Source organism: Aricia agestis, chromosome 13 (assembly GCF_905147365.1).
Source record: "Aricia agestis chromosome 13, ilAriAges1.1, whole genome shotgun sequence".
NCBI lineage: Eukaryota > Metazoa > Arthropoda > Insecta > Lepidoptera > Lycaenidae > Aricia > Aricia agestis.
Window position 1 is genome coordinate 7394297 of NC_056418.1, and position 24224 is coordinate 7418520.

Here is a 24224-nt window from a genome sequence, read left to right on the forward strand (position 1 = left end):
ATACAACTTACAATGCATTTGTCACTGAATTATTATTAAATATTTTTATCATGGCGTTCACTACGATTCAAAAGCCGAAGTAAGAATTTAATTATTATGATGTAATAAAAGACTAGTAGGTGAGCACAATAATATAATTTATTACCTTTTTATTTTAGTGCAGAAACTAATCCTTTTATTTATTGTTACGAATAAAATATTTTTAGTTTTAAAGACTTGCGTTTTATTTTATTGTACGGTTCATTAAGAAATAACAATTGATTATCACGTGACCAATATAATCGTATTCTACATTATAAGTTGCAAATAATTATATGGAATGTTGAATAATTTTGAATAATATAAGTAGTTAAAACATGTTTCAATACGTCTTACATTAAGGAAAGTTAAGAAATATATTATGTTTTTATTATTATAATATAATCGAGAAGTCCGTATTGCATAATATCCAGTGGCGTAACTCACTATCTGGGGCCCGTGGCAAATTGGTGGGGCCTCATTTGTAAAAATTGACACGTTAATAATAATAATACTGGTCCAAATTAGCTATTACAATCAATGTATGGAAATATTTCTTATTCTTGGGTCCTTCCTGCCAAATTTTTTTCAGGGCTTAGGTATCATTAGGAGAGTCCATTTAACCAAAAAAAATTGGGTATTATTTTTTTTCAATGACATTTTATCCCATTTAAAATCCTTGCAGAACGGTCACTCGCGGCGCGGGGGAATGAGAGGGGGTGACGCGGGATGAGGCGCGCGCGCGGGGGCACGTCACGCGCGGCCGACGCATCGTGTCCATTAATTGTAGTATTCTTCAGGATAACTTGCGGAAGGTATAACACAAAATACGTGTATTTTGATTTTTAACAGGGGTATATTATTGGTATAATATACATATATTCAAAATTTGGCAGGAAGGTTTAATTGCACCCTGTATAAAACCTAAGTAATATAATATGATAATTATTGCACCCGTATCAGTAATCCAACATTGTAAATAGACGCGTGCACACTGCAAAGACATCCGGTTGTAACCGCTCCGCGACACGGGTGCACTACCTATCTTATCGAAATGCCAATAATTGGGGTGAGGGGCATTGACGCACGGAGATGTTACCAATTATCGGCTAATTAACAGGTCTGGACACTAGGCACAGTTAGCGTAAATAAGATATGTATAGGTTGCGTACTACACAGCGTCCCCGTTAACACGGAATATTTTTTAACTTGACCGATAACTCTAGAGCGATCGATCGAGAAAGTTCAGACTTCAGTATATAACTAGGTGCTAATTAAGTACTAGACAATAATAACTCCCACACCGGTCTAAAAACTAAGCCAGTTACGCAGGAGTAGGGAATGCAATCCCGCAAGATAATTTCAATCCCGGTATTTGCGGGATTGAACCATCACAATCCCGCGGGTTCCCGGTATTTGCGGGATCCCGCAGGTTGATTTTAAACTTTTAAAATAAATCGTTATAATGATACTTGATATCAGATTCTCAGAAAGTCAAAGAAAACAAACTTTATGGAACACTTTTTTATTTACAGGGGTTTGTTAATAAAAATAAAAGAAAACTATTTTTTTATATGTCTAGTGTCTAATCGTAATAATAATAGTTAAAAAAAACTAAAAAAACTCATTTATTTTCATCTTATAATTAAGTTTTTTTTTCGAAATATAGATATAAAATTGAACTCAAAGAGTCCGCTACATACATACAGCCCAAACTTATAAAAGTAAGAATGTTAAAAAAGTTAAGGTATTAATTTTGTGTCGTCTGCCAAACGGCTCCTGATATTCCACACTAGGTAGCCAGCAGCTGAAAAAGTTAGCTCAGCTTCCACGCAGGAGTAATTTTATAGTGCCCAGATGTGTGCGCAGTACACATGAGCACTCTCTATTCCTTTACTCTCATAACCTAGTGGGACGGACGACCGACACGACTGGCGAGAGATCAGGCGCAGGATCGACTTTTTACATGCCGCTCCGACGCATGGATTACCTTACTTGTCAGACAATCTGGTGATCAGCCTGCATTGTCCTAACCAAACTTGGATATAATATGTTTTCAACGCGGGAATCGAACCCACGACCTCCGAGTCAAGAGCCACGCTCTAAACCACTGGACCACAGAGGCGTTAATAGCACTAGAAAATAATAACGAAACACCTCATCTTTACCTCAATTTACAATTAAATATTGTCATTTTAAAATAATTAACAGAAGTACACAATCTGTGAAAATTTCAGAAGTCTAGCTATTATATACTTACCTATAATAGCTAGACTTCTGAAATTTCATTAGTGGTTTTTTAGAAACAACCTCACACAGACAGAGAGACAGACAGACAACGAAGTCTTAGTAGGTAATAGGGTCCCGTTTTTGGGTATGAAACCCTAAAATGTTTTTAATTCGTCATAACAATTATTTCTATTTGATATATTTTGTAGTTTACTTTGTTAAAATCTCTATCACATTCTAGCTTCCTCATTTTTATCACCAACCGATTAACTTACTAAATGTGACAGAGATAGGAGGCGAAACGTGACTTTTTTAAGTTTTAACTAGCCAGACGCCAGTAGTTAGAGCCAGTGCAATCGTGCAAGTTCCAACTCTATAGAGGTTGGACCTTGAGCTTGAAAATCAATTTATAACAACGTCTCAAATGAGTAATGACGGTCGAATATAGAAAGGGTTATTATAGGCTATGACGGATTTTATGTAGTTAACTGGCAAAATTTAACTAAAGGTTATACCTATCGGTCTGGTAAGTATATTGAAACAAAAAATCATGAAAATTGACTTTTATTAATGTGACTGAAAAGATATTTTGTTTCCAACACTTCATTTTACGCAGAGTAGGTAACGTTTCTAATTCCCATTTGCCAGGAAAATTGACATTTATTTCTGCCTTGACTTGACTTCCAGGGGGTGCAATTTAAAATGTTAGTTATCTGGCTCTTCCACTCAGGACTTTTAATTCTCTAGTTCTCTACGTATGTTTATTAACCGGGTAATCCAAAATTCTCTCTAATCTAAAAAGAATATTTTATAATTATAGATTATCTAGCAAAATAATTATCATTGTTTTTATTTGTCTATTTGGAAATTGAACGCAAAAAGATAAAACCACTCAGACACCGCGTGCTTAGACAAAAAATAAACTTTCGTGACGATCAAATGAAATTATTTTATTGATAGATACCCCTTATCACAATGATATAGGTCAAAAGATACACCACGAACTCATTTCTAATACCTACTAAGTATACCTACGTCTTAATTACCTACCTACTTTTAAATACAAATTGGAAAGAAAATAATTATTATGGTATCCTAAGGGCTTAAGACCCATAAAATTAAATTAGTATGTTTAACAATTTTACTTAGTGGTTCACCTAGGACCTGGACCCAGATGGGTCTGGCACAGACAACCGTTGGTAAAGTTGCGGTGGGTTGATCGTGCCCGTAACTTTGCCTAGGCGGTGAGTGGAGCACCATGGGGTTTTAGTGTGTAGTTCCTCGAAGAGTCCCACATACCCCGGCCGATGTCCCCAATTCGCCGGGGATGCGTAATGCATTTCCCCATGTAAAAAAAAAGGACCAGGACCCAACCCTTGATCCGCTCTTGCTAAGACCTAAGTTATCATAAAGCATAATAATAGCTCCCACACCGGTTTTCGGTGATGGTGGCCGGTTTCATTGAAACCAGGCCAGGTACGCAGGCGGCAAGAGTAATTTTATAGTGCCCAAGTGTGTGCGCAGTACACAAGAGCACTTTCTATTCCTTTACTCTCATAACCCAGTGGGACGGAAGACCGACACGACTGGCGAGAGATCAGGCGCAGGACCGACTTTTTACATGCCCATCCGACGCATGGATCATCTTACTTGTCAGACAATTAGGTGATCAGCCTGCATTGTCCTAACCAAACTTAGAAATAATATGTCTCCAACGCGGGAATTGAACCCACGACCTCCGAGTCAAGAGCCGCGCTCTATACCACTAGACCACGGAGGTCGGAGGCGTTATCATAGAGCATACAACATAAGCATAAAAAGTGCTGACCTTCGTGGATGGCGTCTAGGTAGGTAAGTAACAGTAAAAAATTGCCGATTTTTGTACAAATGGAGTCTTTAGGGCCGGGAAAATGATTTTAAATAAAAAAAATGAGGTTATTATCTATAGCCAGATATAATAGCCAGATGATGCAGTAGTATGTACAACGTTTGTTCAAATTATAAGGGAAAAAATAGTAATTATTTTTTTTATGTTATAAAATGTTAGTTATCTGGTTCTTCCACTCACGTCTTTAATTATTCCCTAGGTTTATTATAAAGTATACCATAATTTTCATTTCAAATTTTTCTAGTGGAGGACGTTGCTTTTTAGGAAACAAGCAGACATAATATATTCTGATAGTGATTAGCACACCGTCCTCTACAGTCTGCACTACCAAGCCAAGCTCGAAACGCCAGAATTTGAGACATCCTCGTCTTTCGGTCCCTTTCTCAAACCGCCTCTGGGCGTCTGGTGAAAGTGGTAAGCCGGGAACAAATTTCAGTTCTTTTGATACCTTGCTATTTATCCGATCTATTTGCTCTCTTTTGCTCTCCTACGTAATTAATATTGTTGGTTCAGTTCTACTGGTTGTGGCGAACAACAGTCCCATCGCGACACTACCAATACCATAATAACGCTATTGTTTGACTACTACTTGTTAAACTAATATGTATTCTGTGCTAGTATTACCTAATTATATGCCTTTTTCGTTGACGCAGGGGAAATTTTAAAAAAGAGGGTAGGATATGTGGGATTTTTACCCACTAAAACCCCTGCGATTGGCAGACTTCCGCACATAGAAGAGCAACGGGAACTCTATCGAACAACTTCCGCTGCTCTCCCAGCACATTGCTCTAACAGAGCTCCTCACGGAACTACATTCAAAAACTATCCCGGGGTAACTTATGTCCCCATATAATGAAGCCCTAGTACAGCGATGCCAGATTTTTTTGTGTGCCAAGTCGGGACTTTGGAACTTTTTGAGTGAAAAAGCGGGATTTTTCAGTCAAAAGCTGGACAAGTTAAAAAAAGGTATAAAATCAAAAGTTTACGTGACAATAGCTAAAGTAGCCAAAGAAAATCCACCCTTTCTTTCTCAGCAAGTTGCACGTACGTTCGGGCTTTCCCCGAAAAGCGGGACTGAGCCTGTCCCGCGCGGGACATTTCATTTTGATCAACGATATCAAAACGTTCTAATTCTATGATTTTGATGAAAAAATCGGGACGTCTGGCAACGCTGCCCTAGTAGCAGGGAGCAAAACGCTCTGTTGACTTGCGGCATTGCCACGATGTCGACAGGAACATCGATCGGATTCAGGAACCAAATTACATGCCTATGATGGTTATAGTCTACCTATAGATAATTATTACATCTGTAGCTTGTACCAAAGAGGTACCTACGTAGCTACAAAAATATTTACATTACAAATTCGTATCGAATGTTTTGACTGTTGAAACTTCAGCTCTCATAATATATTTTCTATTCGATTATAGTCCACTTAAAAAAGAAGGACGTGTAGAGACCTTCATTTTGACTATTCTTTGGGTGGACTAGTCGAAATTAGTATATGGTTAACCATACACTAACCGAAAAAGCTATGGATACGAGTACAATTCAAAGTCTTAGATCCTGAGAAACGAAGAGAGTATAAAAGTATATAAAAAAAAGTCTAAAGAAAAAGATAGATCATAGAGCCTTGGACCAAATATCTGTGATAGAGGCTAGAGCCCTTAAAAAACGTATCGCAACGTTGTTCCGTTCAAGAACTCTACGACCAAATTGTTAATGCAATAAATAATAGCTTAAAAAAGTGCTTACGAAATTTCATCTCACAAAAAATACTCAATTTTTTCACCGCATACAAAAAAAGCGCGAATTGCAGGCTACAAAACCAAAATCCAGAAGTATGAGAAACGAATTGAAGGCCCTATATTACAAACTAATCAGCAAACGTATACAACATCATTTGGACATTATTGAAAGGCACATAGAGTGTAATAATATAGAAAGAGAGCCAACAAAGACGTTCGAGCTTATAGGACGTGGATAGAGGGCTTAAAAACTGCGAAAAGGACGAGCCATAATAGGCAAGAATACTATCGATAGTGACCGAGAAGACAGCATGCTCGGTCAGGCCGAATATAATATTTTACTTTCTCTTTCTTATGTTACTTTTTGTTTAAATAGAAAAAAAAGGCTTTTTATTTTATTATTATAACCATATTATACCACCTTGTTTTTGTAGGTCTTAATCAATTCATTTTAAAAGGAAAGGAAAATTCTCTGTAATCCTAACGAATAGTTCAAGGAGGGTTCTAGAAGTTTATGTGATCTCTAGAATCTAGATAAGTCTAAAATGGTCATATGAAACTAGCTCTAACCGGTTAAACGGACATACTATTATGGCACGATTCTAGTGTTCGTATCAATATATGAGAAAAATCAATCCATACCCAATGGTATGGATTGATTTTTCTCATAACTACAGTCTAATCACTTATCACTCTTAAGAGTAATATACGGTGAAAATGTCTCTCATAAATACACAAACATTATACAGTCCTTAGATGAATGATTGGTCTTGCGCTCGCGCTACGAGCTATCGAGCGCGCGCGCGAGACCAATCATTTATCTAAGATACAGTCTAATCACTTATCACTCATAAGATATGGTGAAACTGTCCCATCTAGGTACATCTTTGCAAACTTATGAAATTGAATCGACAATAATATAATTTATTATTGAAATCAGAAATGAAAAACAATACAATGCAACAATTAAATAATCATTAGGTTTTATTTCTTTGTTCATTATCACTTGATTATTACATAGTTAACTTTTAAATCTTTGGTAGTTTTGGTTTAATTTGCGAAAATAATTTCGTATAAATAGGTAAAGAAATGTAATAATGAGAAATGTGAGTTTATTCTTGTAAACCTGTTCATTATTATTCATCTGCGCACGTGGCCCATCTATCTCTATTCTTTATATATATATATATATATATATATATATATATATATATATATATATATATATATATATATATATATATATATATATATATATATATATATATATATATATATATATAATATAATATATATAATATATATATATATAATATATATATTATATATATTATATATATATATAATATATATATATATATATATTTATAATATAATATATTATGATACGATAGGTAAGGACCTATCCTTGGTATTTTGTATGTCCCAAATATCTTATCGTCACTTGTCTCTTTCATTTAAATTTTAAACGATATAAAAGAAACTACTAGCTAGAGACTAGCTGTAGTCTATGGCCATTTTTAACATGTTCGGAGACCCAAATTTAACCTGCCAAGGTATAAAGGAATATATACATATTACATATCACAGGGGAAACGTCTTAAGCAGTATTTTCCATTCAGAAACCGGAATAATGTGAAATCGTTATCTTATCTTTAGTAAATAAGTATTACTACCTAATCGCCAAGATAAGAAACTAGAGTCCAGACCAAAATTGTCTGCTTTTAATCAGATAAAAGATGTTGCAATAAATACATAGTCATTTCCCTATCTAATAAACGATATTATCAAATGATAAAAGGCTAATTTCAGGGTACTAAATCTTTTTTATAATTAATAAAAATGTTTTTTTCAAGTCCTAAGTGAGAGCAGACTGCTATTTTAGTATAATTTGAAGGAAAATCGGTTTTTAACAATTTTTTGCTACAAAACTAAAACATCGCTTGTTTGAGTTTATTTTAGGTCCTTTTAAAGTGTAGGTACTTAGTAGGTACTTTTTTATTTCTTAAATGAACATCGCATATAGAAAAATTAAAAGAACAGGTTTTAGTGCACAATTAGGTAATTTTAGTTTTTGTTTAATAAGTAATAACTGTATTTAAAATTATAATGTGGATTTGAAGGTTTAAGGTAAGTATACTTAAACACCTTAATATTTGAATGTTATGTATGCCTTTAACCTTGTCAAAATCACAAGAGGGTAAAAAAGTAGAAATAGATAGGTCATAGGTATCTACTTCTACTTTTTTACCCTCCCTCCCTTTCCCTCCCTTTAACAGGTAGGGTAGGTAGGGTAGTCCCTTTAACAGTTAGGGAGGTCCCTACCTGTTAAAGGGACTGCAATGTTTGCTTTGATGATCGAAGCGATCAGAGATTGATCAAGTTATGTCTATTTTTCGTCTAATATAGTTAAAGTACTCAAATACTAAAACATTTTCTTTCTATTTGCATGTTTGAATTTATCTCTAGGGTATTATAATATTAATTATGTTTTTTACAAAATTACTAAAAAGTAGCGCTCTTCTTTGTGTCCTTATTTGAGTAGGTATTTGTCCTTCTAGCAGTTAGGTATACTACGTTGTCCTTTAACATTAGTACAGTTAAACATAATTCGAATAGGGTGCTAATTTCCTTCACAGCATCATCATCATCAGCTAACTCACTTTGCTTACAAAATATTTATAAAAGTAAAATAAATTAAGTAAAGCTTGTTCTGCACTCTACCGCACTCAGAGTGGAACATTAATTAGTTAAATATAATCAATTCAAAATTTTGACATAAGCCCCATACATTATCTGTCAAACTCTTCATTAAATCGAAGGTTAATCGTAATTAAATGTCTCTGAGTACGGCGGTGAATTATTTTTGGAATATTTTTTATTATTTAACATCACGTGTTTCTGTTTTGTTTTTTCTTTCCTCAACTTTGGCAACGTCTAACGGGTTTTAGCATTTCATTAACCCGGTTTTCGTTTTCTATTGTCGGTGCTGGTAAGGTTTTTGTGCATTTTATCCTCTATCTGTCTGTATCTGTCTCAACAACACGTGATTTTTGGGTATCATTACAATTCAAATGGTTTTCATTCATCTTGTTAAATAATTTTATTACAATTTGTTCTTATAATATCAGCATTATTGGTTTATGTATTGAGGTTATTGGTAAAGTATAACCCATGATATTTCCTCGTTTTATCTGTACTTACTTAACAAAATTTCACAACATTTTCAGTTCGTGGTATCGTGTCTTGGAATTTTTCGTGTTTCTGAAGTGAATCTAACAAATCTAACAATGGTACGATAATTGGTATCAGAGTATTCCTCTCAAAACCCTTCTTAAACTTCGCACTGAAAGGAGGTTGGTGACGACGACCTCGACTATTTGAGACGTATCAATAGCAGGACGCATGCGTAACACTTGCGCTTGTGTGTGTGAGTCTGGCCGAGCACGCGCTCCCGGCGTGCACGTATCCACCTCTCGTTCTTACCTGTAGCTTCATCCCTCTCTCTCCCTCCGTTGGGGAGGACCGATTACTCAAGTTTAAAATATCTCTATCTCAGCGTTCGCCTTCAGTCGTGCTCGAGTGAATCTTGTGAACACACGTCCCGCCTGTTGTGAAAAAGATCGCCGCTGCAACTTTTTTGTATCCCAGATTCGAATATTTGGAAAATTAACAGAAAACTGTGATTTATTTCACTGATTTTAATTTTATACAAAAGGTAAGTTCAAAAACAAAACAATAAGTACCATTTAAAACTTAAACAAAAGCAGAAACAAATAGATGCATGAATGATTTTGAAAGAAAATAAAATAATAAACAAATATAGGTACCTACATAAAAAAGAAACAAAAAAATATGTTAAAGTGCAGCGAAAACCTGTAGCAAATGGCGGACGCATTACATGGCAGCGCTTTCTCTTTCGGCTGCACTTACTAGAACATACTAGCATTTTATAGCTTAACTAGGGAATTACAAAGTAACAGTTACAAATATCGTTAAAATTGAGCGCAGAGAAAATATTTTTATGAAAAATAATATTTTCTACGGTACGGTTTGTTGTGGTTCGATAATTTATTCACTACAAATATGTAGTTCAAAATCTCAAACAAATTAAAAAGATGAGATGCACAAAAAAACAGAAATTTAAAATCCATTCATGCCCAAAAAAAAAGGATTCAGAATAGAAAAATACCTGCCTCCCGCAGAGTTGGTAAAATTACCTGCTATTCAAAGCAGGGGACTTTTTTAGGACCCTATTCGTTTTCTGAAGGTCATTTGACCCTTATATTTAGGGAACTTTGTCGATTTTGTAACATCTGTAAATTCATATGCCACGTCACAGAACTGACCAAACGGGTCGATGTTTCCGTGTTTTACAGTTTCAGTTTACGCATTAAATTAGGAAATGTTACATTTATTAAAATTACTTCCTACTGCTATTTTTTAGATAATCTTGACTTATGGTGCAAGAAATTGAAAATTATTTACCAAAATTTAATTAATACATACCTATTTACTTTTAAAATATTCCATTTACCACCAAACTTAAATAAATCAATTCGTACTGAAACCACAGAATATAATTATAATTAGTAAGTACCTTACGGTACTGAAAACTTTATCTGCCTATTTCGAAATCTTTTCTCAAGTAACATTTTCTTCAACAGAATAATCAACTTCAATTAAAATGCTGTCTGCATCCTCAATGGATATGCAAGTGGAGGAGACTCCTTTGGCTCTGCGTCGTCTCTGGAACTTGACCAGAGCTCGTCTCGCTGGAACCTCTACAGCCCTCGATGAGGAGCCAGCTTTGGTTGAGAACCTACCATCTGCTCAGGTAAGTTACCATCGTTATGACTCTTCTAAGCTGTATATATCTTACAGGTTTAACTGTAATATTCTCTAGGGCCGAGAGGTATAAATACTTAAGTTTCTACAGCTCTCGAGTTAACGCTAGCAGAATTCAAACCACCTTGAAATTTGCTAACAACAGTGTTTTCTTAGCTAAGCATAAATTGCACGTGCAGCCTCATCGATCAAAGTTCAATGTAACTCCATAAAATCGTTTGAATTTTTTGTCACTACTACCGGAAGCATCGGATCAGATATCTTTTATAAACTTAAGGTCAACCTTCGTTTAACGTCATTTTTAACCTTTAGTTACATCTGTGATAACTTCTCTTGTTAAAATAGGAATTGAGCCAAGGGCTGAGTAATCGTAAGTCGCGTCTGACCTATTTCACTTATCGCGCATATCTTTTGACATGGCTAGACTGCGATATTATATTGCACATCAATCACAGGCTCTTTGATAGAAAATATGACCGTTATATTTATATCATGAATCATGATAGGTCTATTACTTTTTTTCTGATAAAATATAATATCATAATTGCAATGACTAATTGGAAATTATATAAAATGTTTACGGAAGCCACTTAATTGCTTGGTTTAGTACTTAACCACTAATTTTTTGCTATATTATAAAATCAAACATTTTACTGTCAAATTGACAAGCAGATGAAATCTTCAAATCTCATTAAAATGGCTAATCTCAGATACAAATACGCGTTATTAATGAATACAAATGTTCCCAGGTAACCGAAGATGCTCCAAAGCCGTGTCTGCCGAGTGACTATGAGAGTGATGGCGAGGAAGCATTCCCTGAAGTAGATGTGCCCGTAAGTATTCCTTTGATTAACAAAGTGTGTTGACCTCGAGGGGGTATTGATTGTATTGGACGAGACGAATCCTTACGAATGACATGTCGATTGCGAGAAAACAACAGAAGTTTCAAACAGCAAACACATTTTATCTCGCCGTTAAATTGTGATTGATGAAAATAAAGTACCATTAGATCTAGATGTAAAATAATGCGACATGTAAATAGTACTTAGTTCTAAGAGTATAATTTTCCAAGTAATAAATAAGTGGTTTGCAAGCGAAGCTTAAAACCACTTAACTGATTTCTCTAACTTTCCTTAATAATGTTGTTTTCCTCGCCGTATACGCAATAAACACAAACACTTTAATATATTAGTTTATGTTTACTTCCCCGCTAATGGTATTAATTTCGCTGGACACACCCATTGACGCCGAGCCAACTGTTTAATTTATGGTCTATATGCTTAGGGCGTATACGTCAAGACAGATTTCCGCTGTTAGCCTATTAAAAATTCATAGTTCTGTAGCAAAGCTAGAATTTTTATTTCATTTTCAAACATCGAAGACTTTTCATGATTTTTAATTACTGACACGATTAGAGAATCTTTTATTTTGTAAAATAATAATATTAATGTCAACGTAAAACTTAACTTGATCAAAAAACATTTGAATGACGAAACAAAGGAACTGAATGAAGTAGAAATAAACAAAAATCACGTTGGTTTTCTATTTTTAAGAAGCTGAGAAACCGTTTGTGTTGAATAATCAGCTATTTGAGTTCGAAACTGTAATGCGCTTCCAGACACGCAAATCGAATGTTCTCGTGTGGTTAACGCCTACGCAGCCTGTAAATTGTTTTTCGAATGGACTTTACTCCCGCAATTTTTCACAACGAGGACAATTGCACTGATTGAAGCTACATAAATAGATTCAATTGCTAGGATGTGCGCACTGTTTACATCTTCAATAACTTGTTGACTTTCGTTTTTAAGAAGCAATCGAGATTCAAGTTCGTTTTCATTAAAGATGAATATTTTACATCTGATTTTTAATGTTCAAAGATAGATATGATATGGAAGCGAAATTTAGGCATCGATAGAATACGAGTATTAAAAAGTATATTCACCTAGAACTAATTATCTTCTGAAAAGCAATAAGGATGCCAGCTGATACCTTAAGAATTATACAATCAACTGCGCTAACTCTATTTGGCACCAAACATAATAATAATGAATTTGCGACGCCAAAAACTAGAATAGATGCTGGGCTTCCTTTATTCTCTCCGAAGAATCTTAGGGGTTGGTCACTTTATTGGCTTATCAAAATTAATTAAAAATGTTGAAAACAATTGCTACTGGTACCAACTACCCAGATTGTGGATGTCGTTTCTGTGAGTGCTTGGATGGGGAAACTTTCGAGGTCCGACATATTTTGAACTTTGAGTGATGTTGCTGGAATGTTCTGGTGATTGTCATGGGGAATGTTTGTGTAGGAGTATACGGAGCCTGCTCTGAAGTTATGGAGCGAGGCTTCGCACGAGAAGGAGGTGATATTGGACGCAGGCAAGCTCGGAGACGTACCTGCGGTCTACCGCGTGCCCCAGCCTGCTCCTCACCAGATGCCAGTCATCGGGGTCTACATCGACCCCCGCGTTAGGACAGGATTCAGATACAAAATTAGACCCATGCAGGTGAGACTTAATTTTCATACCAGATCTATGTTCATGACTATCGTAGCAAGTTTGAGAAATCGTCGGTTCTGTTGATTGAAGTGTTGAAGATTGCGAGACTCAAACTTATGTCAGTTTGAGTACGGCAATCTTCCACATTTCATTATCATTATTCCTTTAATATTCATATGTTTCGACGATTTCTCAACACCGTGGTGTCGCTTCATCACCAATCGTAATCGTAATGAACTTTTTCGGAAAAACTTTGAAGATCCATATCATTACGGGGCAAAATTTTTCACTGGACCGCAAAAGAGATGTTCGAATAACCAGATTTGAATTCGGATATCGAAGACATCTTTTAACATGTTGTGTTAATATTGTTTATTTATATTGGTTATTTACTTTGAATATTGCTTAAGTTGTTAATTTCATCCCAATTTACAATATTCGTGTAAGATTTGGTTATCGATTTCATTAAGAACTTTTCGCAAGATCAATATTTCAGAATCCATAAGGATGGTGAGTCTGCGTCTATTGCAATCTTACGAAAATGTTCGTCGACTGAGCGAAAATTCCGGGGCTAATTTTGCAATGCATCTGAGGGATATCTGACCGATAAAGATTTAACAAATTAGAAGGGATTTCTGCGGAGTCAACAACGGAATCGGAATATTCGCTAAGTTTTTACAATCATAACCAAATTTTTTAGGAAATTAATAGCATAATATTATAAACACGATTAGTGAGGTTGCCATAGAATGCTACAAATGTTTGTATCTTTTTAAGTGAAGTTTCTTGTTACGTCGACGATAAAATTGTCCGCATTGTCGAGTTGTTCACTTTCAAAACTCATCCATTGTCATGGCAGTCTCACGTAAACATGTTAAAAGATGCTTGTCCATTTGTTATGTTACATTCCGTTTCACAATACGATGTACGAGTCCGTTACGAGTTCAAATCCATTCGAGTCATACTCAGCGTTCCGAGTCATTGGGTTACATTGGGTAGTAGTGCTAGACAGTGTCCCGTTGCTGACATTTACAGAGTGAAAATATCATCAACGACCAACACTGTTAGCGTGTTAGCGACTGGTTTTGTGCCGTTGTAGGCGATGGTATGTGGATCGTCCAGTTTTTCAGAACGACGCCCAGAGAGGCGCTCGAATACTTCAGGACTCGCTGAGACCCGACAGGTCGAACTGACATACTGGCTGCCAGCATGTTATAGGTAAACCATAAGTATCATTCATAAGGGCAACACGCCATTACATTACATTTTGTGTTACTGTTAATGTTCGTAAAACATATCATGGTATCATAATTTTTATTCAAGATCATTAATTGAAGAAAGAATATAAAAAATAAAAACAAAAATTGTCTGCAGAATTATTTAAATTTGAGTAATTTGAAAGTATGTAAAATATTTTATCTGTAAAATATTGTATTAATTGAAGTAGAATGAACTATGATTGGAAGTAACGATTTTGTAAAGTAATGTAACTTTCGTTGAAGTAAAGACCTATAACTCGTGATGTTAAATCTCTGTAGGGACAGGTTATAAATCATGATTGGAAATATTTCAGGCTCTCAACGCGCCCCCGTTGTCGCTAAAGCCGAGATACTTGTTCGATGGGAAGGCGCTAACCCTGCAGTCCATCGGCCGTGGGTTCGCCCGCCGCCTCACATTTGAGCCCTACAACTGTACCCTCAATGAGAACGAGAACTATTTCTGGACCGACTCTCGTCCCGAAGGATTCGTGTTTGAGATCGAAGCCATTTCGGTCGGCGACAAATTCACCATCTACGACGCCAATCATGAGCCTCAGGGTATCCTGGAGGTCGTCCAGCAACAGGTAAATATCGTTTACGAAATCGATGATGATTCGCTGCGATTTTTATCTAACTTAAAAACTAATAAAACTTATTCCTTCCAGAAAAATCAAATTGAAATCGATCAGAAAATATTTGAAGACGGGTCGATCGAAAAGAAGGTCAAAGTGAATACATTATGCAAAGTCGAGTGGTACGAGAACGAGGGAATCACGAAGCTCGTGCCGGTCACTGGAACGGTTATTTTGAAGAAAGGTCGCGGCAATGCGACGATCTGTAGGGTTGTCAACGTCGCTATCGGCATCAAGCAACTCAAGAAGGGATACGAACTGAAACCCGGCATCAAATCCTCTTCAAGAAGGATAACCGTTAGCGGTTGTGATATTAAGGACATTCCATGCCAGTACACCGTTGTTGGTCTTGAAAAATACGAATTGCCTGTTATTGGTAAGCAAAATTGATGCAACTGTTTCTTCAAAAATGTTATCAGCAGCAGCATTTAAACAATCGTAAAAAAAGTTATTTCTTTATTTTCATTTCCACTTTGGGTACTCAACTAGACGACCTTATGGTAATTACCTGAATTCCCAAAATAGTACGATTCCATGGCCGTCTTCGAGCTGGTTGTTATTCTGCTATTTTGAGTCACTGCTCTTATCCGCTTAACCTCACTTACAAGGCCTTAACGCTACTTTTTTGTGTTTCAGGAACCTACATTGATCCCAGGATTATTCCCGGATTTTACTATAGGGTGCGTCCCGCGACGAGCCGCCGTCGTCTGTTCGAGGGCCGAAGCATGCTGTTGCAGTCCGTGGGCATGGGCTACGGGAAACGCATCACGTTCAAACCCGACACGCTCAATGCACCCGAAAACTACTTCTGGTCAGACTCCCATCCGGAAGGTCTGGGTATGGAGCCGAGAGCCATTCACCCAGATATGAAATTCACCATCACTGGAAATGGGGTAAGAATTATTTTTGTTGAAGTATTTACATTTTTTGCAGTCTGGAAGAAAGCCAAACGTAAAAATAGACGTGCAAACATTCATTTGTTTATAATAAATTAATCGGGTGAAGCATTTCACTTTTGGCTCGGAGGCAAATATTTCTAAATATAACCCCGCGGCACGAGTCGTGCACTCGTTTTGATTGCTAATCAAAAATATGTATTGAAAGCTTTAATTTTATTTCCTTCACTTCAGGGTTTGCTAGGAGAGGCCACAGTTTTCCGCGCTGATCTCCCGCAAGTCGAAGAGAAGACGGAATATGTGGAGGTGCCGGGAAAGAAGGGAATGGCGGTGGAGAAGTACATTCAGGTGGACGTGACCTGCCACGTCAAACTGGCCACTACGGGTGGTGGCTCGGTGGACTCCGAAGTGCATCTGATGAAGGTGTCCGGAGTGGCGTTGGTCAGGAAGGAGCCGGGACAGGCGGAAGCCAAGCTGGTCAAGGTGTTCAACGTGGGTCTGGACTCCCAACTGAACCTGCTGTTCGCTCACACACAAACCGAGCTGACCTTCCACCCCCAGCCATAAGTTGCCCCGGAGATTTGAAAGGTGTTGTGATGTTCGAGCGATTCGCAGCTCAGCATTGTGATGCCTTAAAAACTTTCCTGGCGGACTAGCTCCGTCACATGTCAACTGATTAAACACGAGTTTGCAATCGACGCGAGGTCTGCTTTCGCAATACTCCTCGTACGGAATGTTGGTTGCAAATTCGAATCGGCTAATGGATCAATGATATGGCTTTACGATTCTGTTGAAATCACCGCATGCGTCCGGTACCTGCGCGTACCGCTCCCTAACGAATGAAATGAATCTCATGCTGTTGGACACGCAAGAATCAGGAGCAGTATTGTTTATTAATTTTAAATAATTTCTATTAATGTTTTTGGAGAGAGTTTACTACAAGACTAGTATTTCTGTTGATTTATTGATCTACGATGTAGATTTGAAATTTCAATGACATTCTTAATTACTATGAGTTCAATCAATTATTGGAACTTATTGACTTTTATCAAATATAAACTTTATTTTAAATTGAATCTTTTTTCATTCCTTTATCACCTGCCATCCTTTTTTGGGTTCCGTACCGTTACGGGTAAAAACGGGACCCTATTACTGAGACTTCGATGTCTGTCTGTCTCCACGCTACATCTTACGAACCACCATAGCTAGACTTTTCAACAAATACTGAAAACAAAATAAATCTAATATTCAAAGTCCCATAATACGTGGGAGAGCCATGCTTCGGCACGAATGGGCCGGCTCGACCGGAGAAATACCACGTTCTCACAGAAAACCGGCGTGAAACAGCACTTGCGCTGTGTTTCGCCGAGTGAGTGAGTTTATCGGAGGCCCAATCCCCTACCCTATTCCCTTTCCTACCCTCCCCTATTCCCTTCCCTTCCCATCCCTACCCTCCCCTATTACCCTATTCCCTCTTCAAAGGCCGGCAACGCACCTGCAGCTCTTCTGATGCTGCGAGTGTCCATGGGCGACGGAAGTTGCTTTCCATCAGGTGACCCGTTTGATCGTTTGCCCCCTTATTTCATAAAAAAAAAAATACAACAAGTGTTTTTTTCTCGTAATCAATAATGGCAACAGGTATGCATTTGAAATACTACAAATAATCCTCAATTACATTTGTACTTTAATTACAATAATAAAAATATAATAAATAATAAGGGCTCCCATACAAAATGCACAAATTTTTGCTTACTTTCGCACTATAATGGTACGGAGCCTTTCGTGCGCGAGTCCGACTCGCACTGGGCGGATTTTTTATTCATTGTTGGAGCTTACAGTTAAAAAAATAATTAACTAGGTCATTGGATAATAAATCGATATAAATTTGGGTCACGCATATTATCCCGAACCTAGCTGGATTAATAATACCTGCTAATACTTAGGCACAGAATCGGAAAGCTAATAAAACTATTTAAATAAAATAGAAATATTATGTACTCGTAAGTACAATAAAACAATCATTTAGTGCCAGACAATTTATTTTCATAAGGAAAAATTTGTTGAATCCAAAAATGTAAGTAAGTATTTCATAGATTTGCTTAGTTTGGTGACAGATTTGATTTTTAGTGTATTCCAGACATTGGATCCTATAGAGCTAAAAAGGGAATTTGAAATATAAGGATGAATATTAAAGGACCTAGATTTAGAAATGAAAGGTAATGTGTGGCTAATTTTATGATTTTTGAAAACACGCCATCTCTTGAACTTCTTAAGTATCAATTTGATACCTAGTATTTGTCATAGTTCACTAAAATTTTACAAGATGGCAGCAAAACACGTTTCATGTTTTTTAAACGCTCACTAGATGGCGCAGTACGCAGTGATAAAGTTTTATGAGTTCAGTCGCCTCTAACGTGGAGTTGGATTGTTGTGTCTCTACGTAGAGACTACGTATAAAGTTTGCCGGGAATACTCGGCCGGTGAACGGCATCCGCGCTGGGGGTCTCGTCGTCGACGCGCCGGTAACTCGTTCGAAACCGCGATGTGCCAAATAGTAACGGGTTAAAAGTTAGTGATAACTCGGTTTGTACGTTGTGAACTAGCCATGGCGATCTCTGTTGGTGTTCTGTTTCTGTGCGTATACTGTGTCAGCAGTTTCAACCTGGAGCCGCGGATTCCTGTGATAAAATTCGGCGAGCCGGGCTCGTATTTTGGATTTTCCGTAGCTGAACATCTCACTATCAGCAGCAGCGAAAAAACCAGTTGGTAAGTTCACCACATTCCGACATCCTCGACGTGATGTCATGTGCGAAGGTCGCCCATGTGTTTTGTATAAAATCGTTCAATTTCTTTAATAAAACTTCAGCGCGTCTGATAATTGTTATCAAGTTATCGGAAATATACTCGTACTAAACCTTATCAGTTGTTCTGATACTATTGTATTGATTTAGAATATCAAATGCAGGGTCTTACAAAATATGTAGATCGTACATTGTACCTAATACATAAAAAAATAGACGTTGCAAAAACTTTTAATTGAAACTGACAAAAAAAAAACAGTAGACTTGAGATTATTTATCTACAACTTAATAAGTTTTATTAAGTTTTAAACTAACTGAGGTATTTCTAAAATGCGCTCAAGTTTATGTAAATATCTAGATGAAGTAGCCGGCACAGTATATTCATACGCGATGTTAGTAGAGTCAATATGAGATACCTGTGTGTGGTAGAGTCGGCATTTTAATACATTTCACAGTTCACACCTAGCATAATAAAACAACGTTTCTTCTAACCGCTTACTTACCTCGTGGTCCTAATATACTGCTGTTAACCCACCTTATTTTAAAACTAGAATTCACTTTATTATAATAAGGTAATAAAAGTTTTGTATTTTTCAAGGGCGTTCTAGATAGTTGAGTACAGTTTTTGCTTGGAGGCATTAACTTACGGCAATTACTTTTTTGTCGGATTCGAGTTCTTAGAGCTGTTCAGGTAGAGCGAGAGGTGTGTTACCTTTACCTTTTATTTTATTCATCATCATGCCGTTACAAATTACAAGTTTTTATTATTGTAAAGACAAACAGCAGCACGGCCTATTTTGTTCATAAAATCGAATGATATTAGAAATTTGAATTAATTAATTTCAGGCCTACCCTTAATTCCTTAAGCATAAAAAGCATTTACAAAGATATTCAGTTCAAACCATATTTTGTGCCTGTTAACGTTGTTGTAATGTTTAGTAACATATTATTATGTTAATACATTGTTTTCGAGAACTAATAGATAATAATTAAAGTATTCAATATAGAGCAAGGCTGTGAAATTGGAATAGAAAATTATATACAAAAGGCGTCAGAAAATGATGGTGGTAATGATAACAACAAGAAATAATTGCCTTTTACGCTAATATGTAGATACTGATAATGAGGATAATAATTTATGTTTACTTACTTTGTGTAAAATTAAAAAAATAATACGGCTACTACTTTCACGTTAAAGTAAATATAAAATAAAAATACTTAGATCAATAAGAACAATGCTCAGACTAACAGTGAAACACACACAAACTCATAATCTCCGTTTTGTCGCGTGCAAAAATCTTATCAAAATGAAAACAATGCAAAGATATTATAAGTTGTATAAAAAGTTACATTAGAACTGGCGCCAAGAAGTCGCAAAGTATGACCTACTGAGTGAGGGCGCGTTGTCTAATAACACCACGCTACAAGATGCAGCCCCCATCTCATTAATACACTCTATGACTCTACATTAGCGATTATACTCCCATTATATAAATATTGACTCCCTTAATAATGAAAAACCTATACTATACAATTCAAGGTGTAAATAACCTACAAAAAACTTTAGGGTGTGTGTCTCTTATATAATATATAGAGTTCGCTGTGAAAGCAGCAGCGCTGAAAGAGTATTTTTTTTAATTTTTGTATGGGAAAATTCATGACGCTGGGGGGCTTGCCAATACAAATTACAAAAAAATCCTCTTCCAGCACTGCTACTTTTACAATGAACTCTATATATAAGGGACACATACACACCCCAAAGTATTATCACTATGTTTTGTTACCTATTTCAGCTTTTTTTTTACACTATACACTATACAGGATAGTGTATAGTGTAAAAAAAAAAGCTGAAATAGGTTTTTTTTTTCAAGGAAAGAGACCCATTATACATACCTTAAACTGCCCTAAAGTATTATCGCTTAGTTTTTTTCCACTCTGTATACAGATTACAGGCGTTATACAATGGTATGTTTCGTGTCTGTGTCATATTACAGCCATTTTAATAACATTGCAACGTAGATTGCAACTAAACCAAACATCACGAAAATCCCGGGTAGCGGTTCAATTAGCCACAGGTTTCATTCAATTCCGTAAATATTTACGGATTAGTACGGATTCAGTGTGACAATGATGATTATAATATTTTAGTTTATGTTCATGAACTGCATACTTCAGTTAATTTGGATCTCCTCCAAATTCGCAGCCGTCTTCTATTAACAATATGTCTGAGATCTTACAAGCTACACCATTTAAAAGTACATAATATGTATTTAGCTTTTATTTACTATTTTACAGTTTGTTACGGTTCAGCAGTAAATAAAATTGCTTAACAGTTCCAATGAAATTGTGTTTTATGGTTAAACGGTTAGCGGCTATTAATCGATATTATGGAATATCCATACTAATAATATAAATGCGAAAATGTGTCGGTCTGTTACCTCTTTACGCCCAAACTGCTAAACTGATCTTGCTGAAATATCTGGAGATAGATTATATGAGTTCCGGGAAAGGACCTAGGATACTTTTAATCCCGGAAAAACGTACGATTCCCGCTCGATAAACGAATTTTGGCGCGACGGGGTTGCTGCTCTACTTATTACTTCACTTTAAAGATGATTCATTTATTTGTATAAATAAAGTCAAGTAAATTATAAAGGTTATCGTATTAGTCTATACTTCTTTAGAGGAAAAATAAAATAGTAACTGATCTTGACCAAATAATAACAAAAACTTGATAAAAGTGCGTATTCTTAGAGAGTATTTTAATACTTTATAATAGGGTTGTTGAGGAAGTGATTATGAGGAAGAGGAGGAGGAAGAGGAATTTTCACGCGCAAATTTAGAGGATGCGGATGAGGAAGAGGATATTTTTTGAGGAAGAGGATGCGGATGAGGAAGCGGAAGAGGAAGCGGATGAGGAAGAGGATGATAGGAAATTATAAATACTAGCGGACCCAACCCAAAAGTCTTTGTCCTGTCTGTACATAACTAGGTACATAGGTACATTACACAAAAATTAATTAAAAGGGCATTTTCCAGTGGACCAAACTATGAATCTAAATCATTCTCAAAACATACACACTAAAGAATCATCAAAATCCGTCCCACAATTAAGGAGGAGTTCAGTAACTAGTCTAAGAAAATTAGTTTCAAAATCGACGATCAGACCGAATAATTCGTCTAGTTTTGAAAGTTGGTACAGTTGTTCCTAAAGGTGTCCAGATGAATATACTAAAAGTCCCCGAGGGTGGGACAAGAGCCGGCGGTGGGGAAGGGGGGGAAAGGTCTCTTTTTCAAGGTTTTAGCTTGTGACTCGAAAATTATTTAAAATATCTCTTTAGTGACTTCTACCTTAATTATCTACATTACTATAAATTACGTCCAAACTGTACGATCAAACGATCATTACTTTAGGAAATACAGAGTATTAAAAGGGTACGCTCGCACTTTTTTTCCATACAAACGTATTCTCCAATTTACTCCCTGGACAATGCGTTTAGACAAATGATATTTATACAATAAGTACTATGATCTGTTAAAGCTACGTTAGATTTTTTCTAAATTTACTAATAAATAAAAAATAATGCCCCGTACCCCGCCAATCGATCGACCATAAAATAAATTTGAAAGATGTTTACGATAAAATAAAAACGTAGTGGTATAGACTCATTCTTCCTGAAGATATTTAAAAAGAATAAATTTAGATAGGATCAACTTTGAAGGAAGAATCACGGGAATACGTTACCTCGATTAACTGTACCTAGAGACAGATACAGCAAATCGGCGTAACGTAGTCCCCTAATTCCACCGCGCGCCGGCTCTTGTCCCACCCTCGGAGACTTTTAGTATATTCATCTGCAGGGCAATCGCGTTATTTTTAAACGTTTCAATTCAGGTTCACATTTGCTTTGGTTGTGGTTCAGACACCTTTAGGAACAACTGTACCAACTTTCAAAACTACACGAATTATTCGGTCTGAATTCCTTAATTTTCCCAAGCTAAACATACACAACAACGCACACAAAAAAAAAAGATGAGTGAATGATACAATTCTCTGGCTCTGGCGTGTGCGTTGCCGTGATTGGATTCGCGACGCGCATGCGCAGTGAAATTCCTCATAAATTCCTCTTAAATTTTGAGGAAGCGATAGCGGAAGAGGATTTTTTAATTTTTATTTATGAGGATGCGGTAGCGGTTGAGGAACCCAAAATATTGCGGAACTTCCTCATTATGAGGAAGCGGAAGAGGAATCCTCAGCAACCCTACTTTATAAATACGGACTTGTAAATTATTATATGAATGACTTAATTGTAAAAAAAACTATAATGAACCTATTTTTATTCCACTGGCAATTCCAATTTCGAAAAAAAGACGGGTTGCACTCCGGGAGTGCCGGCAGAAGTGAAAACTTGATTATTAACGTTGTGCATTATTTTTTTAACCCATTATTTATGAAAATCGATTTTTAAAAAATCGATTTTTGTAATTAATCGAAACCCTAAAATTTTTTTTTAACCCATTTTTTATGAAAATCGATTTAAAAAAAAACGATTTTTTTAATTAATCGAAATTCGAAACCCTTACAATCGATTAAAAATATCGACAATCGAAAAAAAACAATCGATTTTTCGATTAATAGATTTCGATGTTACAACACTACTCTCCGACCGTCTTACGCTTCGTCTTACGGTTTTTCGATCAGCACGAGAATCTGACGCGAGTTTCACAGTTTTCACCCATCCCACAAAAGTGCTCAACGCCGCTAAAAAAGTTTTCACTTCAAAAAGTTCCATAAAATGGGCCAATCTGAAAATTTACTTCCGCAAAATAATTTTGAGTCATCATTACAAGTCGTAAAAGTTGTTGATCTATGGCGTTTGAGGAAAATATAAATCATTGATTCATACTACAACATCTTACATTACTCATTCTTCTCCGTACCTATTACGAATTCTACGCTATGACCTTTTTAATCATAGTTTATTAATAGTAAACAAATATCGGAATTAAACATGAAAAACATCGGAACGTTACTAAGACATTGCAATTTTATGACAAATTCAATGAATGACGAAGTTGCTTATAGACTAAAATTATAATGATTAATGTTATTTTATTACGAGAATCATTTCAACTATGTAATTAAACAATATTTACTGTATGTATGAATCTATTTAGTTAAAAGTAACTAATAAAATATTTTTACTCAACTTAAAATAATTGTATAGACGACATTTTAGCTCTACTTTTTATTTCAATCCTTAAGATTACGATCATTGAAAGTTAACTAATTGAGGAAGAGAGGAAAAGAGTATCTCCTGAGAACTCTCAACCACCCACCTCAAACTCTCAACCACCCACCTCAAACTCTCATGCTTGTTTATCATTCTTCTGACGTCCCGTCAGTCAA

General features: G+C 36.1%; 2 protein-coding genes across 5 annotated transcripts in view; both read left to right on the top strand.

Moving 5' to 3' along the window:
• The first annotated feature begins 9463 nt into the window (after nucleotides 1-9463).
• Nucleotides 9464-24224, top strand: part of LOC121733243 — a 31081-nt gene continuing 16320 nt past the window's right edge. Inside the window, exons 1-8 of one of the 3 annotated variants that reach the window (XM_042123446.1) lie at nucleotides 9464-9599; nucleotides 10549-10718; nucleotides 11479-11562; nucleotides 13038-13235; nucleotides 14800-15069; nucleotides 15151-15493; nucleotides 15754-16010; nucleotides 16248-16607. In XM_042123446.1, the coding sequence (XP_041979380.1) occupies nucleotides 10569-10718; nucleotides 11479-11562; nucleotides 13038-13235; nucleotides 14800-15069; nucleotides 15151-15493; nucleotides 15754-16010; nucleotides 16248-16580 (1635 nt within the window). In that variant the 5' untranslated portion in view covers nucleotides 9464-9599; nucleotides 10549-10568 and the 3' untranslated portion in view covers nucleotides 16581-16607. Of the gene's footprint in view, nucleotides 9600-10548; nucleotides 10719-11478; nucleotides 11563-12776; nucleotides 12965-13037; nucleotides 13236-14799; nucleotides 15070-15150; nucleotides 15494-15753; nucleotides 16011-16247; nucleotides 17090-24224 lie in introns of those variants that run through there. The other 2 variants (XM_042123445.1, XM_042123447.1) reach the window with 2 other exon arrangements.
• The window catches only part of LOC121733241 (integrin alpha-PS1), a 90751-nt gene continuing 84948 nt past the window's right edge, over nucleotides 18422-24224 (top strand). For both annotated transcript variants that reach the window (XM_042123440.1, XM_042123442.1), the window contains exon 1: nucleotides 18422-18779. In XM_042123440.1, the coding sequence (XP_041979374.1) occupies nucleotides 18619-18779 (161 nt within the window). In that variant the 5' untranslated portion in view covers nucleotides 18422-18618. The remainder of the gene's footprint in view (nucleotides 18780-24224) is intronic.